At 35.3% G+C, this 14,455-nt stretch overlaps 1 protein-coding gene across 11 annotated transcripts in view; it reads left to right on the top strand.

The window, feature by feature from the left end:
- MARK1 (microtubule affinity regulating kinase 1) overlaps positions 1-14,455 on the top strand; it is a 137,776-nt gene that overhangs the window by 62,817 nt on the left and 60,504 nt on the right. For 9 of the 11 annotated variants that reach the window (XR_014022644.1, XR_014022645.1, XR_014022646.1 and 6 more), the window contains exons 2-3: positions 6,964-7,167; positions 8,347-8,400. Coding sequence is in view for 7 of the 11 variants with exons in the window: in XM_081299134.1 (XP_081155260.1) it covers positions 6,964-7,167; positions 8,347-8,400 (258 nt within the window). In the remaining 4 variants the exon portion in view is untranslated. Of the gene's footprint in view, positions 1-6,963; positions 7,168-8,346; positions 8,401-14,205; positions 14,272-14,455 lie in introns of those variants that run through there. The other 2 variants (XM_081299132.1, XM_081299136.1) reach the window with 2 other exon arrangements.

Raw genomic sequence — 14,455 nt, 5'->3', positions numbered from 1 at the left:
TTTTACATAATGCCCTATTAGTAATTGTTGTATTCTGCTACCTTTCCTATCCCCTACTATCCCCCCTCCCCTCCCCTCCCATCTTCTCTCTCTACCCCATCTACTGTAATTCATTTCTCTCCTTGTTTATTTTCCCATTCCCCTCACAACCTCTTATATGTAATTTTGTATAGCAATGAGGGTCTCCCTTCATTTCCATGCAATTTCCCTTTTCTCTCCCTTTCCCTCCCATCTCATGTCTCTGTTTAATGTTAATCTTTTCTTCCTGCTCTTCCTCCCTGCTGTGTTCATAGTTGCTCTCATTATGTCAAAGAAGACATTTGGTATTTGTTTTTTAGGGATTGGCTAGCTTTACTAAGCATAATCTGCTCTAGTGCCGTCCATTTCCCTGCAAATTCTATGATTTTGTCATTTTTTATTGCTGCATAGTACTCCATTGTGTATAGATGCCACATTTTTTTTATCCATTCATCTATTGAAGGGCATCTGGGTTGGTTCCACAGTCTAGCTATTGTGAATTGTGCTGCTATGAACATCGATGTGGCAGTATTCCTGTAGCATGCTCTTTTAAGGTCTTCAGGGAATAGTCCGAGAAGGGCAATAGCAGGGTCAAATGGTGGTTCCATTCCCATCTTTCCCAGGAATCTCCAAACTGCTTTCCAAATTGGCCGCACCAATTTGCAGTCCCACCAGCAATGTACAAGTGTACCCTTTTCTCTACATCCTCGCCAGCACTTGTTGTTGTTTGACTTCATAGTGGCTGCCAATCTTACTGGAGTGAGATGGTATCTTAGGGTGGTTTTGATTTGCATTTCTCTGACTGCTAGAGATGGTGAGCATTTTTTCATGTACTTATTGATTGATTGTATATCCTCCTCTGAGAAGTGTCTGTTCAGATCCTTGGCCTATTTGTTGATTGGGTTATTTGTTATCTTATTGTCTAATTTTTTGAGTTCTTTGTATACTCTGGATATTAGGGCTCTATCTGAAGTGTGAGGAGTAAAAATTTGTTCCCAGGATGTAGGCTCCCTATTTACCTCTCTTATTGTTTCTCTTGCTGAGAAAAAACTTTTTAGTTTAAGTAGGTCCCATTTGTTGATTCTTGTTATTAACTCTTGTGCTATGGGTGTCCTATTAAGGAATTTGGAGCCCGACCCCACAATCTGTAGATCGGAGCCAACTTTTTCTTCTATCAGATGCAGAGGCTCTGATTTGATATCAAGCTCCTTGATCCATTTTCAGTTAACTTTTGTGCATGGCAAGAGAAAGGGATTCAGTTTCATTTTGTTGCATATGGATTTCCAGTTTTCCCAGCACCATTTGTTGAAGATGCTATCCTTCCTCCATTGCATGCTTTTAGCCCCTTTATCAAATATAAGATAGTTGTAACTTTGTGGATTAGTCTCTGTGTCCTCTATTCTATACCATTGGTCCACCCACCTGTTTTGGTACCAGTACCATGCTGTTTTTGTCACTATTGCTCTGTAATATAGTTTGAAATCTGGTATCGCTATACCGCCTGATTCACACTTCCTGTTTAGAATTGCTTTTGCTATTCTGGGTCTTTTATTTTTCCATATGAATTTCATGATTGCTTTATCTATTTCTACAAGAAATGCCGTTGGGATTCTGATTGGCATTGCATTAAACCTATAGAGAACTTTTGGTAATATCGCCATTTTGATGATGTTAGTTCTGCCTATCCATGAACAGAGTATATTTTTCCATCTTCTAAGATCTTCTTCTACTTCTCTCTTTAGGGTTCTGTAGTTTTCATTGTATAAATCTTTCACCTCTTTTGTTAGGTTGATTCCCAAGTATTTTTTTTTTTTTTGAGGATATTGTGAATGGAGTGTATTTCCTCATTTCCGTTTCAGAAGTTTTGTCGCTGATATACAGGAATGCCTTTGATTTATGCATGTTGATTTTATATCCTGCCACTTTGCTGAATTCATTTATTAGTTCTAGTAGTTTCTTTGTAGACTTTGGGTCTTCTAGGTATAGAATCATGTCATCTGCAGATAGTGATAATTTAAGTTCTCCTTTTCCTATTTTTATGCCTTTAATTTCTTTTGTCTGTCTAATTGCTCTGGCCAGTGTTTCGAGAACTATATTGAATAGAAGTGGAGATAGAGGGCATCCCTGTCTTGTTCCAGATTGAAGTGCCTTCAACTTTTCTCCGTTCAGAATGATGCTAGCCTGAGGCTTAGCATAGATAGCTTTTACAATGTCAAGGTAAGTTCCTGTTATCCCTAGTTTTTCTAATGTTTTGAACATAAAGGGATGCTGTACTTTGTCGAATGCTTTCTCTGCATCTATCGAGATGATCATATGGTTCTTATCTTTAAGTCTATTGATGTGGTGAATAACATTTATTGATTTCCGTATATTGAACCATCTTTGCATCCCACGGATGAATCCTACTTGATCATGGTGCACAATTTTTTTGATGTGTTTTTGTATTCGATTCGCCAGAATTTTATTGAGGATTTTTGCATCTAGGTTAGTTAGAGATATTGGTCTGTAGTTTTCTTTCTTTGAGGTGTCTTTGTCTGGTTTCGGAATCAGGGTGATGTTGGCCTCATAGAATGAATTTGGAAGAGCTCCCTCTTTTTCTATTTCCTGAAATAACTTGAAAAGTATTGGTATTAATTTTTCTTTAATGGTTTTGTAAAACTCCGCTGTATACCCATCCGTTCCTGGGCTTTTCTTGGTTGGTAGTCTTTTGATGGCTTCTTCAATTTCATCCATTGATATTGGTCTGTTCAAATTGTGTGTATCCTCCTGACTCAATCTGGGCAAATCATATGACTTAAGAAATTTATCGATGTCTTCACTATCTTCTATTTTATTGGAATATAGGTTTTCAAAATAATTTCTAATTGTCTTCTGTATTTCTGTAGCATCTGTTGTGATATTGCCTTTTTCATCCCGTATGTTAGTAATTTGAGTTCTCTCTTCTTCTCTTCGTTAGCATGGCTAAAGGTCTGTCGATCTTATTTATTTTTTCGAAGAACCAACTTTTAGTTTTGTTAATGTTTTCAATAGTTTCTTTTGTTTCAATTTCATTGATTTCCGCTCTGATTTTAATTATTTCTTGCCTTCTACTGCATTTGCTGTTGTTTTGCTCTTTCTTTTCTAGGGCTTTGAGATGAAGTGTGAGCTCATTTATTTCTTGGTTTTTTCTTTTTTTGAGGAATGACCACCAGGCGATGAATTTTCCTCTTAAAACTGCTTTCATTGTGTCCCATAGATTTCGATATGTTGTGTCTGTATTTTCATTTATCTCTAAGAATTTTTTGATTTCCTCCTTTATGTCTTCTGTAACCCATTGATCATTCAGTAACATATTGTTCATTTTCCATGTGATGTAGGATTTTTCCTTCCTTCTTTTATCATTGATTTCCAGTTTCATTCCATTATGATCAGATAAAATGCAAGGTATTATCTCCACCCCTTTATATTTACTGAGGGTTGCCCTATGGCATAATATATGGTCTGTTTTTGAGAAGGATCCATGTGCTACGGAGAAAAAAGTATATCCATTTGATGATGGTTGATATATTCTATATATGTCAGTTAAGTCTAGGTTATTGATTGTGATATTGAGTTCTGTAGTGTGTTGAAGTCACCCATAATTATTGTGTTGTGGTCTATTTGATTCTTGAACTTGAGGAGAATTTGTTTTATGATTGTCGCAGCACCATTATTTGGTGCATAAATATTGATAATTGTTATGTCTTGTTGGTGAATGGTTCCTTTTAACAGTATATAATGTCCTTCTTTATCCCTTTTGATTAACTTAGTCTTGAAGTCGATTTTATTCGATATGAGGATGGCCACCCCTGCTTGCTTACGAGGACCGTGTGCGTGGTATATTTTTTCCCATCCTTTCACCTTCAGCCTGTGTATGTCTTTTCCAATCAGATGTGTCTCCTGGAGACAGCATATTGTTGGATTTGTTTTTTTAATCCATGATACCAGCCTATGTCGCTTTATTGGAGAGTTTAAGCCATTAACATTCAGAGTTACTATTGATATATGGTTTGTACTTCCATCCATGTTTGATTATTTATCCTTTTTTAAAAAAAATTTAGTTTGTTTCTCCATGATTATCTTTCCCCTCGCCCTCTGTCTTTACCGAGGCACTTCCTACTGATGGTTTTGGTTATTGTTTTTCATTTCTTCCTCGTGTAGTGTTTTGCTCAAAATGCTTTGCAGTGCTGGTTTTCTGGCTGCAAATTCTTTTAACTTTTGTTTATCATGAAAGATTTTTATTTCGTTGTCATACCTGAAGCTTAATTTTGCTGGATACAGAATTCTTGGTTGGCATCCATTGTCTTTCAGTGTTTGAAATACATTGTTCCATGACCTTCTTGCTTTCAGCGTCTGTGATGAAAAATCCGTTGTTAACCTTATTGGTTTACCCCTGAATGTAATCTGCCTCCTTTCTCTTGTAGCTTTTAATATTTTCTCTTTGTTCTGTATATTGGATATCTTCATAACAATGTGTCTTGGCATTGGTCTACTGTGATTTTGTGTGCTCGGTGTCCTGTATGCATCTTCAATTTGTATATCTGTTTCCTTTTTTATTTCTGGAAAGTTTTCTGTAATTATTTCATTCAGCAGGTTACTCATTCCCTTGGTTTGAATCTCTGTACCTTCTTCTATCCCGATGACTCGTAGTTTGGTTTTTTTATGTTATCCCATAACTCTTGGATGTTTTTCTTGTGATTTTTTACCAGCCTTTCTGAGTTGGCTAGACTCTTTTCAAGATGATATATTTTGTCTTCATTATCTGACGTTCTGGCTTCTACTTGCTCCACTCTGTTAGTGATACTCTTAATTGAGTTTTTAATTTGGTTTATCATTTCCTTCATTTCTAGAATTATTGTTTGATTATTTTTTATAATCTCTATCTCCTGATAAAGATGCTTAACTTCTTCTTTTATCTGTTTATGTAATTCATTCTCAATGTGTTCTTTCGCTGCTTGAATTTGCTGTCTTGTGTCCTCTTTAAGGTTCCATTCCATCTGTCTAAGGTGTTCCTTGAGTTCTTTATATGACCATTTTTCTGATGACTCTAGGTCCTCCTGAATATTTAGGCTGCCCTGCATTGTTTGTACTCCTTTTCTTCCTTGCTTTTTGAAGCTGCTCATGTTACTTCTTGTTCTGTTTGACTGATGAGTTACTGTTTACTCCTATGAATTTATTAGATGCTTGGGAGGAAAGGTATTAGAAGGGAAGGGAAGAAGTCACTAAAGAGAATGAGAGTAAGCAGGTAGAATTCAAGGAAGGGGGGATAAGATAATTGAAAAGAAATGAAAAGACAAAAGAAGGAAAAAAATAAGAAATATAAAAAAATTTTTAAAAAATAATAAAAAAAATTAAAATTAAAATTAGAAGAAAAAAGATTTTAGAAATTGTAAAAAAAAATTTAAAAAAACAACAAGAAAGAAAAATGAAAATGAAAGAAAAACCCAAATCAAAAAAAAAGAGAAAAGAAAAAAAGAAAAAAAAAACTAATAAATGCAGTCTTAGAGTTTGATTAACTTCTCTTCCACTAGGTGGCGCTGTGCCCACCAGGCCAGGTTTCTCCTGTCAATACGCGGGAGCCAATCACTGTGTAGCAGCTCCTCCCAGACTGGGCGAGTCTCCAATCCTGAGTGCCTAGGGCCTCCTCTTGTGTCTAGTCACTTCCCACTTTTCTTCTAGCCAGGCCCCTCTCATGGTGCCGCTCACCACAATACTGGCTACACGCCAGGTCTGCTGCTCCCAGGAGCCCTGTTTTCATGAACGACTAGGCACACTCTTCCAGTTTGCCATTCCCTCAGACCCTAAGTTTGTAGAGCTTGGGGCTGAGAATCCTCAGCGAATTTTACTTGCCCTCCGGTAGCCATGCCCCCGGTAGCTGGTGCAAGAGACCTCAGCTGTCAGCACTGGTGGGAGCGGTAGTTCCACGCGGCGGGTGCCGCACCATCTCTGATTCCCTCGGGCTGGCTATTGCGTTCACGGGAGAGCTGGGAGGGGCCCTTATGGGAGAGCTGGGAGGGGCCCTTACGGGAGAGCTGGGAGGGGCCCTTAAGGTTTCCCCGATGTGTGGAGAGGGAAGGCTAGGGAATTACACACCTGTAGCCGCAGGTTTCAATGAAGTTATCTCCTCCGCCGCAGTCTGATGACGTCAGTTCTCTGCCATGGTGGTGTCTCTTGCAAATGGCGACAGTTCGTTTCCCTTTGCCGGGCGACCAATGCAACGGGTGGGTCCTTACTGTCTCTCCCAAGCCCCATTTCAAACCTGTGGCCACTACCTATGAAGGCTCGGTAGGCATTTACCTCCTTAGGATGAGAAGGGCTGACCAGTTGTTTCAGCCGGATGGATTAGTGCTGAGTCACAGCTGTTTGTCTGCGGGAAGCAGGCGATCGGGAGCTTGAATTCAGCCCATCCGGGCTCAGTGTGTGTTCTGAGAGGCCCAGACTGTTCGCCCCAGATCCACGTCAGCTCAGCATTGCCTAGTGATCCTGAGCAAACAGATTTAGGTTGTTTACGACTCCCTATGCCTGCACAGCTGAAGAGGTCAGAGACTTGATCTCTCTGCGCCCGCCACCATGTTGGAATCCCCCATTTACATTTTTCATTCAAAGCATGTAAAGGCCAGAGATATGGCTCAGTGATAGAGCAGTTTTCTAGCATGCACAAGGCCCTGGATTTGACCCCCCAGCACAGTAAAAATAATAAAGTGAATAAATAAAAGTATATACTCATTTTATTTTAAATGGTTGAACTTACCAGTAAAAGGAGTTGAAGTCAAGAAGGAATTGTGAATAGAATGCTCAACTTTAAATTGTATGCACAGTATATTTTCATTGAGGAATAATTGTTAATGAAAATTATTTGTAGTCTTTTTAATTGCCCTTTTATAATATAATTTAATTAATGATGAAATCTTATAACCTTTTTCTTAGCATACATCTGTAGATGGATATACGGAACCACACATCCAGCCTACCAAATCAAGTAGCAGACAGAACATCCCCCGGTGTAGAAACTCCATTACATCAGCAACAGATGAACAGCCTCACATTGGAAATTACCGTTTACAAAAAACAATAGGGAAGGGGAATTTTGCCAAAGTGAAATTGGCAAGACATGTTCTAACTGGTAGAGAGGTAAGTTTTTATGATGCCTTTTAATATTTGCCTGGACTTCTCCAGAGTGTTGTGAAAGAGCTTTCTTAATAGTTGATGTTGAGGAATAAATGACAGTTGCAACATGTGATTTATTATGTGTGAATGGAACATTAGTAAACTGATCTATATCATGGCGTAAAATTTGATCTTTTAGCATTTAGGAAAGATTCATCCCTACATATTAACATCTCTTGTAAATCAGATGTGCTGCAAATGAGCAACTTTCGGCCTTCCGTCTTTTATTATACGGTTTCTGTAAACATTTCTGATTACCATTGCTACTAATCTCAGGAGCAAGGCTAGGATAAGCTTTTAGCTTAAGGTAAACTAAGTGCAAATATGTGGAAAATTCCCCACTAGTTTTTGTTTAGAGACCCCAGTAAATGAATGTTGCTATACAGGTGGTTTTCTCAGTGATAAGAGAATTGGATTTCCAAAATCCCTTGTGTTTTAAATAATCTGTACTTGTGTGGTAAAAATTTATATATTTGCACATTGTGCATTTTATATTTATGTCTGTATATTTGGGTTAAAGACTTCATTTAAAGAAATAGCTCACGATCGTATTATGTAATGTTTACTAGATCTGATTAGGACATTATTTTTAAAAGTCTCAACTACAAAATTACTTTAATATTTTCATTTTATGTATACTTTGATTGTCATTTTCCATTTAGTTTAGTTCATTCCAACACTAAGAGCTGTTTATATACAGGTTATACCAGATGGAGCCTTCAGTGATATTTAAATCCATTTTGCCTTTTTGCTATAAGAAGGCTTACATAGCTAATCTCTGTATCCATGTAATCATTTTATTCACATAATATTTTAATTACTGCATGTTTATAAGTTATCCCCCTATATTTGTTTATTGAGATCATGAGTAAACAAGATACAGGAGTGATTTTTACAGTAAAAGAGAAAACTTGGAATAAATAGCAAAGGCTTAATTTCATTGACACAAGATCAGATATGTTAAAGACAGGTCAATGGAATATATTTTAAGACTGACAAGTTTATAAAACTACCAATATCATGAATACTCAAATAGAACTAAATAATGCATAGTTAGGAATGAAACAAAAGACATTTTCTTTGTAAGTTTTTATTCATTAAAATATATATTCTCAAATACAGCTTAATGATTCTCTTTTCTAGGTTGCTGTGAAAATAATAGACAAAACTCAGCTAAATCCTACCAGTCTACAAAAGGTAATTAATTTAGCATGTAATTAGAATGTGAGTTTATTATTAATACATAAAGTTCTGTAAAGTCAGTTATCTGAATTCTTCTATTAAGTTAAGTACAATACTACATTTCATACATATATGAAGAAAAAACATGATATAAAACATAACGTTTACAAATAAATAGTTGTTTGAAAAATATCTACTGCAGGTTGAGTCCCCTTTACCCAAAAAGTTTGGGAATAGAAGTGTTTAAGATTTCAGATATTTTTGGATTTTGGAATATTTACATAGACTTTATTGTAATGCATATTCCATATGAAAGGAATTTCTCCCTTTTCATTGAGAAGAATAAAACTTTGTATCATATTTTGAAGTATTCAGGCTTCTTAGTTTAAAATCTAGTTTTGAGTTAATATGATAACAGATGAGTTTTCTTTTATTGCTTCACTTAGCTCTTCTTTTTTCTCATAGCACTTGCCTTTCAGATTACTCACAGTAAAAGACAAGAATATTTCTTTAAAGAGTGAAAAAACAAAACCACATGGGGAGAAAAAAGAGCAGTTAGAATGGGAATTATCCTGGTAAACCAAAGTTGTTTCTTGTTACTTCATTCATTACTTCAATGGGAAAACTTTCTCAGATGTACATTTTCATATTTTAAAAATGAAGCAAGTAATTTATTGTTAGGCCATGTATACTGTTTGTATATAGTGAAATTTTATATATATGTATAAATATTTCACATACACATATATTATTAGATAGATTGATTGATTGATTGATTGATTTGTATTAAAACAGAGTAGGATCATAGTCACATAAGCAAATGTGATAAGACTTTTGGAGTCCCAGAACAGAGAGAAGAAATTTTTATGCCAGGTACAGTGGTGTACCTATAATCCCAGCAGCTTGGGAGACTGAGGCAGGAGGATTGAAAATTCAGAGCCAGCCTCAGCAACTTAGTGAGGCTCTAAGCTCCTAGTGAGATCCTCTCTCAAAATAAAAAAATTAAAAGGGTGGGGGATGGAACTCAGTTAAGTGCCCCTGGGTTTGATCTCTGATACCAAAAATAAATAAATAAATAGATAAATAGACAGGTAGATAGACAGATAAATAGATAAATAAAAGAAAGTTTTAGTATGGCATGTTTAACTACATCTGCTGTGATTCTAACACTACATTTTAAAATACAGATTTGTGATATCAAAACTTCCTTCCCATTTGGCTTAGTGCCAGATAACTCAAGTATATTTTTATGTCCCTTTAGAGAACTGTCTCTGTACTTTCCTGAGATTCCTTTTAAATTTGACAACCAATATAACTTTTCATAGCACTGATATTTCTGCTCAGTGAGAACATGAAAAGTTTCCTGGATTCTTCTTTTGCAGTGAATGTGAGATAATTATTATGGATTTCTTCTGGGAGAAAATCTCTTCTACATTACCAGTCTTTCAGCTAATGAGGCAATTGTGTGAGTGACAAGGCATCCTCCTAGGCTGATGCATTACCCAAAGGTGTTATCTTTTACTGGGCTGAAGCCACAGTGGGACAGAATTTTGTTCACCCATTTGAAACACACAGACTACTAACAGTACCCAGGTGTTCTCTCCGTAGCCCACCTAGATTTTGGTTTTTTTCCTGGATTAAGCCATGGATTACTTTGGCAAACTGAGTGATTTTTAGTGACATTTAGAACTTCTAGCTGGGATACTTAATAATGTGATCTCCCACTCTGTCTTTAACAAGGGGTTGCAGAGAACGCTTTAAAGCGCAGTTTTAGTTGTTGAAACATTTGAACATGAAGCTGAATGTTGCTTTATTTATCTGCTTTTATTTAACTAAAAGATTTCCCTGTTGATGTTAAATAATTTCTGAAATTAAATAATTTCTGCTAATCTTTGCTGTTAAGTGTTGCTTTTTTAAAACAAGCATGTAAAGAATGATGCGATTTTTTATTATAATTGCTAGCACATATTAATTGCACATATTCATGGAATTCACTGCGATATTTCCATACATGCATAATCATGCATTCGTCATGTCCATTCAGGCATGATATAATTTTGTTTTCCTTAACCTGTGAAAATAATAGCAAAAGAACAATTGAGATTCACTAATTATAACCAGTATACATTATTGTTTTTAAACAGTTGCGTTTATGTTCATAGAGTTGCTTTCTATTAAGTTTTGAGGAGAAAAACAGATCAAGGTTTGATTAGTTCTCATCATTAAAGAACATTCATTTGGCCTTACCTGTCTGCTCAGTAACATCTCCCAGTTGGTCATATCTAAAAATTAAATAATGGAATGAAGGGCAATTCGTTTGTTTTCCCTAACATTGTCAGGTAAGTTCTCTTGGTAAAGAAAAAAATAGTAAAATATGCCTCCATGTCAGGTGTGCATACTAAAAGGCAGATAAGAAGATACTTAAGAATTCATTTTAATCACACCTTCAGAAGTATTTTGTTAACTCTTGTTCTGGTTCTATCTGAACTTAGCTATCCCCTCTTTCATCCTCTTCATGCATAATATATTTATAAGGACTATTGCCTGCCTTTGCCAACATCAATAATAGATAAATGAATCTAGATTTGGACTGGAGATGTAGCTCAGTGATAGAGCACCTCATACATGAGGTCCTGGGTACAATCTCCAGTACTGGGGGGTAGGGAGGAAGAGAATCTAAATTTGAGATGTCATAAGTTTAAAACTTCTGAAATCTAAAGTTCTTAAAAACAGTTTGGTCTTTGGAATTGTTAATTGTCTTCAACATTATTCATTAATATGGTCATATTTTTTGTGTCATGTATATTAAATTAATGGGATCCAATTTGATGAGTTTTCAAAGTTTAAAAAGTGTTTGAGATAGGTATTATATTTATAACTTCCTCTTCAAAGTATGAGTCCCACCTCATGTATTTGTGTTTTTTTGAGAATGACCCAGGACCCGTACTAGTGATCCCTGGGGTTCTTTTAAGCAATGTAGTAACGTTGAAGGAAAACTAACACAGTAAAATGGTTTTGTTCATAGTTAATAAATTTCAAGTGTATAATCATAATTTTCTCATAAATTCCACTACTTTTGAAATGTGGACACATTAGTTTATGCACAGATGGCAAAGTGTGTGTTAATCTGGCTTAGTTCAGAGTCACTAGCATACAGTTCATCTCTGCTAACATTTTTTTCTCTTGTGTATTGTTTATTTTCATTAATTAATTAATTAATTTTGGTACAAGATATTGAACCCAGGGGTGCTTAACCACTGAGTCACATCCCCAGCCTTTTTTTATTTTTAATTTTGAAACAGGGCCTCACTAAGTTGCTGAGGCTGACTTTGAACTTGCCATTCTTCTGCCTCAGCTCTCTAGCCACTAGGATTATAGGTGTGCACCACCATGCCTGGCATTGTGTATTGTTTATTAATTTACATTTTCTGTAGTTTTACTTTTGTGTGTGTGTGTGTGTTATGTGGTACTAGGGATTACACTCAAGTGCACTCAACCACTGAGCCACATCCCCAGCCCTATTTTGTATTTTTTATTTAGAGACAGGGTCTCATTGAGTTCTTAGCATCTCACTTTTGCCAAGACTGGCTTTGAACTCAAGATCCTCCTGTCTCAGCCTCCCAAGTGACTGGGATTACAGGTGTGGGCTACTGAGCCCGGCTGTGGTTTTACTTTGTTACATAATATTCCATCCTCACAAAAATGGCCCAGTGGTTCAGAAGTGATTCCTGGGTGGTAAAACCTGTAATGAAAATAAAGACAAGACTGTTACAACTTAGAATTACATTGTTAAGTAACAGAGGACAGCTGCATTAAAGTTATAAATGATGTAATTCACAGTGGTAGGATAGTGATTTTGTGTAAGTACTCCTACTTATGAAATTGTAAAAAAATTCAGTAATTGACATCTTAAATAAAAAATCCATTTATTGCTAGTGTCTGGTGGCCTAAGACAGTTGAACTTGTGTGCATTTTCAGATAATGCCAAGAAACCTTTCTGATAATCTAGTTATATTTTCCAGAACTGCAAAACAATCTCTTTTATGTTGAAGAATTTGGTCACTAAAGATAGAGAAAAGAGCAGAATTACAGAAGCAATATTGAGAATTTTAACATTTCTTAGCAGATTACCAAAAAACTAGGTTTATAAAACCAGATCACAAAATTATTGGAAAATATTTTGATCAAGGCAAAAGCAGCAGAAGCTCTTTGGTGCTGTTCCTTAACAGATGTCTCTGTTGGACATATGTTGAACTATCAGTTCTCCTCATGTATCCATGCTTTAAGTTATCTTAAAAAGAGTGTATTTCACTTTATAGCTGAGCAACACCACCTACGAGTTCTTTTTTCCATAGTTCTTGTCACATGTGTGGAATGAAAAATCTTGACCAATGCTTATGTAGGTCAGTGGAAACCTAAGTGATACTTAGATTTTAGCGGGGTTGTAGACTGCAAAGTTGTTTTGAATCAGAAATGATGGGGGTACCTATGGAGGTTTTCTTTTCATTTTCTTCTTTCATTCTGCAAAAATGATACTGCCATGTGAGTAAATAAGATTATACCTAATGTCCAGCCACTCATTGCTTCATTTTCTATGAAGAGTAGATAGTAACATGCCTCTGATCTTGATTTGGTTTTGAAGAAAATACTGAAAAATAAGGATTATCATAAAATCATAGCTAAGAGTTATTCTTTAGCATACAATGTGAAGAATTGATGGGAAGTGTGTCTTTTACTTTGAAATAAGATAGGTTTTGAGAGAAATAGCATTCTAACAAGTTTTTTAAAAGAAAGTGATAATAATATAATATTAATATAAATCTAATATATAAATAGTTTAAATGTTGAGGAAAAGATAACCAGATTTGCTGTAAAGAATCAAGCTGTTTCAAGCAGTTTGCTGACTAAATATCTGATGTCTAAAACTCATTTGCCCTCTTTAGTTATTGGAGAAAGTTTTCAATAACATATTATTGGGCATGTGTAATATACAGTTCTGCACCCACATGTGAAAAATACCCTCCACAATAAGTATATCCAAAGAGTATACTATTTGCTAGTCTTTCTCAAATTAACACTTCCAATCTTTCTATTTTTGAGTGGGATGAGGTTAGCAACCTAGGATTTGACAACTATACATAATCTTAAGGGAAGAATATCTCTGTAAGGTTGGATACAATTTGAATGTCTCTGAGGTTTTCTGGCCTATAATCTAATCCTTTCCCCAGTCATCTGTGATTGTGATTTGGGATTTTTTTTTAAGTTTCATAGAAATAAAAGGTGAAATAAAAGAAGATGAAAAAAAGGTAATAATTATAAGTACAAACTTTCTTGTAGTTTAAGCTAAATATCTTTTCCATTAAAGAAAATGGCTTTTTTGTGGTATTTATTTATCATACTAAAATCTTTTTTCTCAACTTTTTAAAAAATATCAATAATACATCACAGTTATATTTGAGACCCTGTATTCAGTGCGTTGGTCTCATTTTTGTATCTTCCTACCTAGAAGCAACTACTATTCTGAACTGAGTCTTTCTTATTCCCATTCAGAGTTTTCAAAAATATTTTACATGTGTTTGTACATAAATTTCTATATATTATTTATTTTTAAACTTCCTATTCTTCTGTAACGTGTTTTCCTTCATTGAACATTGTCTTATAGTATATTCATGTTAGTTATATAGTCTGTTTTCCTGTTGGTGTATCATAGATTTTTGTGTTTGTGTTTCCATTTTATGCTTCTAGTTAGTTAACTTTCTGTTTTTACTGCTACAGGCAATACTGAAATGATCATTATGGTTTATATCTTTTTTTGTGCAGAAGTGTAGAGGACTATATCTCTCCAAGTGCTAGGTTGAAGGGCATACATATCCTCATCTTTACTAGGTAATGTCAAATTGCTCCAGGTGGTTGCACTGCTACCTACTTCTCCCAGCATTGTATGAGATTTACTATTACTTGACATTCTTGCCAATACTATATTTTCATATTTTATAATTTTTTGCTAGCCTTATGGATGTGAATTATATCTAGTTTTAATTTTAATTTTAGTTTTAATTTCCATAATTTC

The sequence above is a fragment of the Spermophilus citellus genome (genome assembly GCF_964194105.1).
Source record: "Spermophilus citellus genome assembly, chromosome: 6".
NCBI classification, from domain to species: Eukaryota; Metazoa; Chordata; class Mammalia; order Rodentia; family Sciuridae; genus Spermophilus; species Spermophilus citellus.
This window is presented reverse-complemented; position numbering and strand designations above follow the sequence as displayed.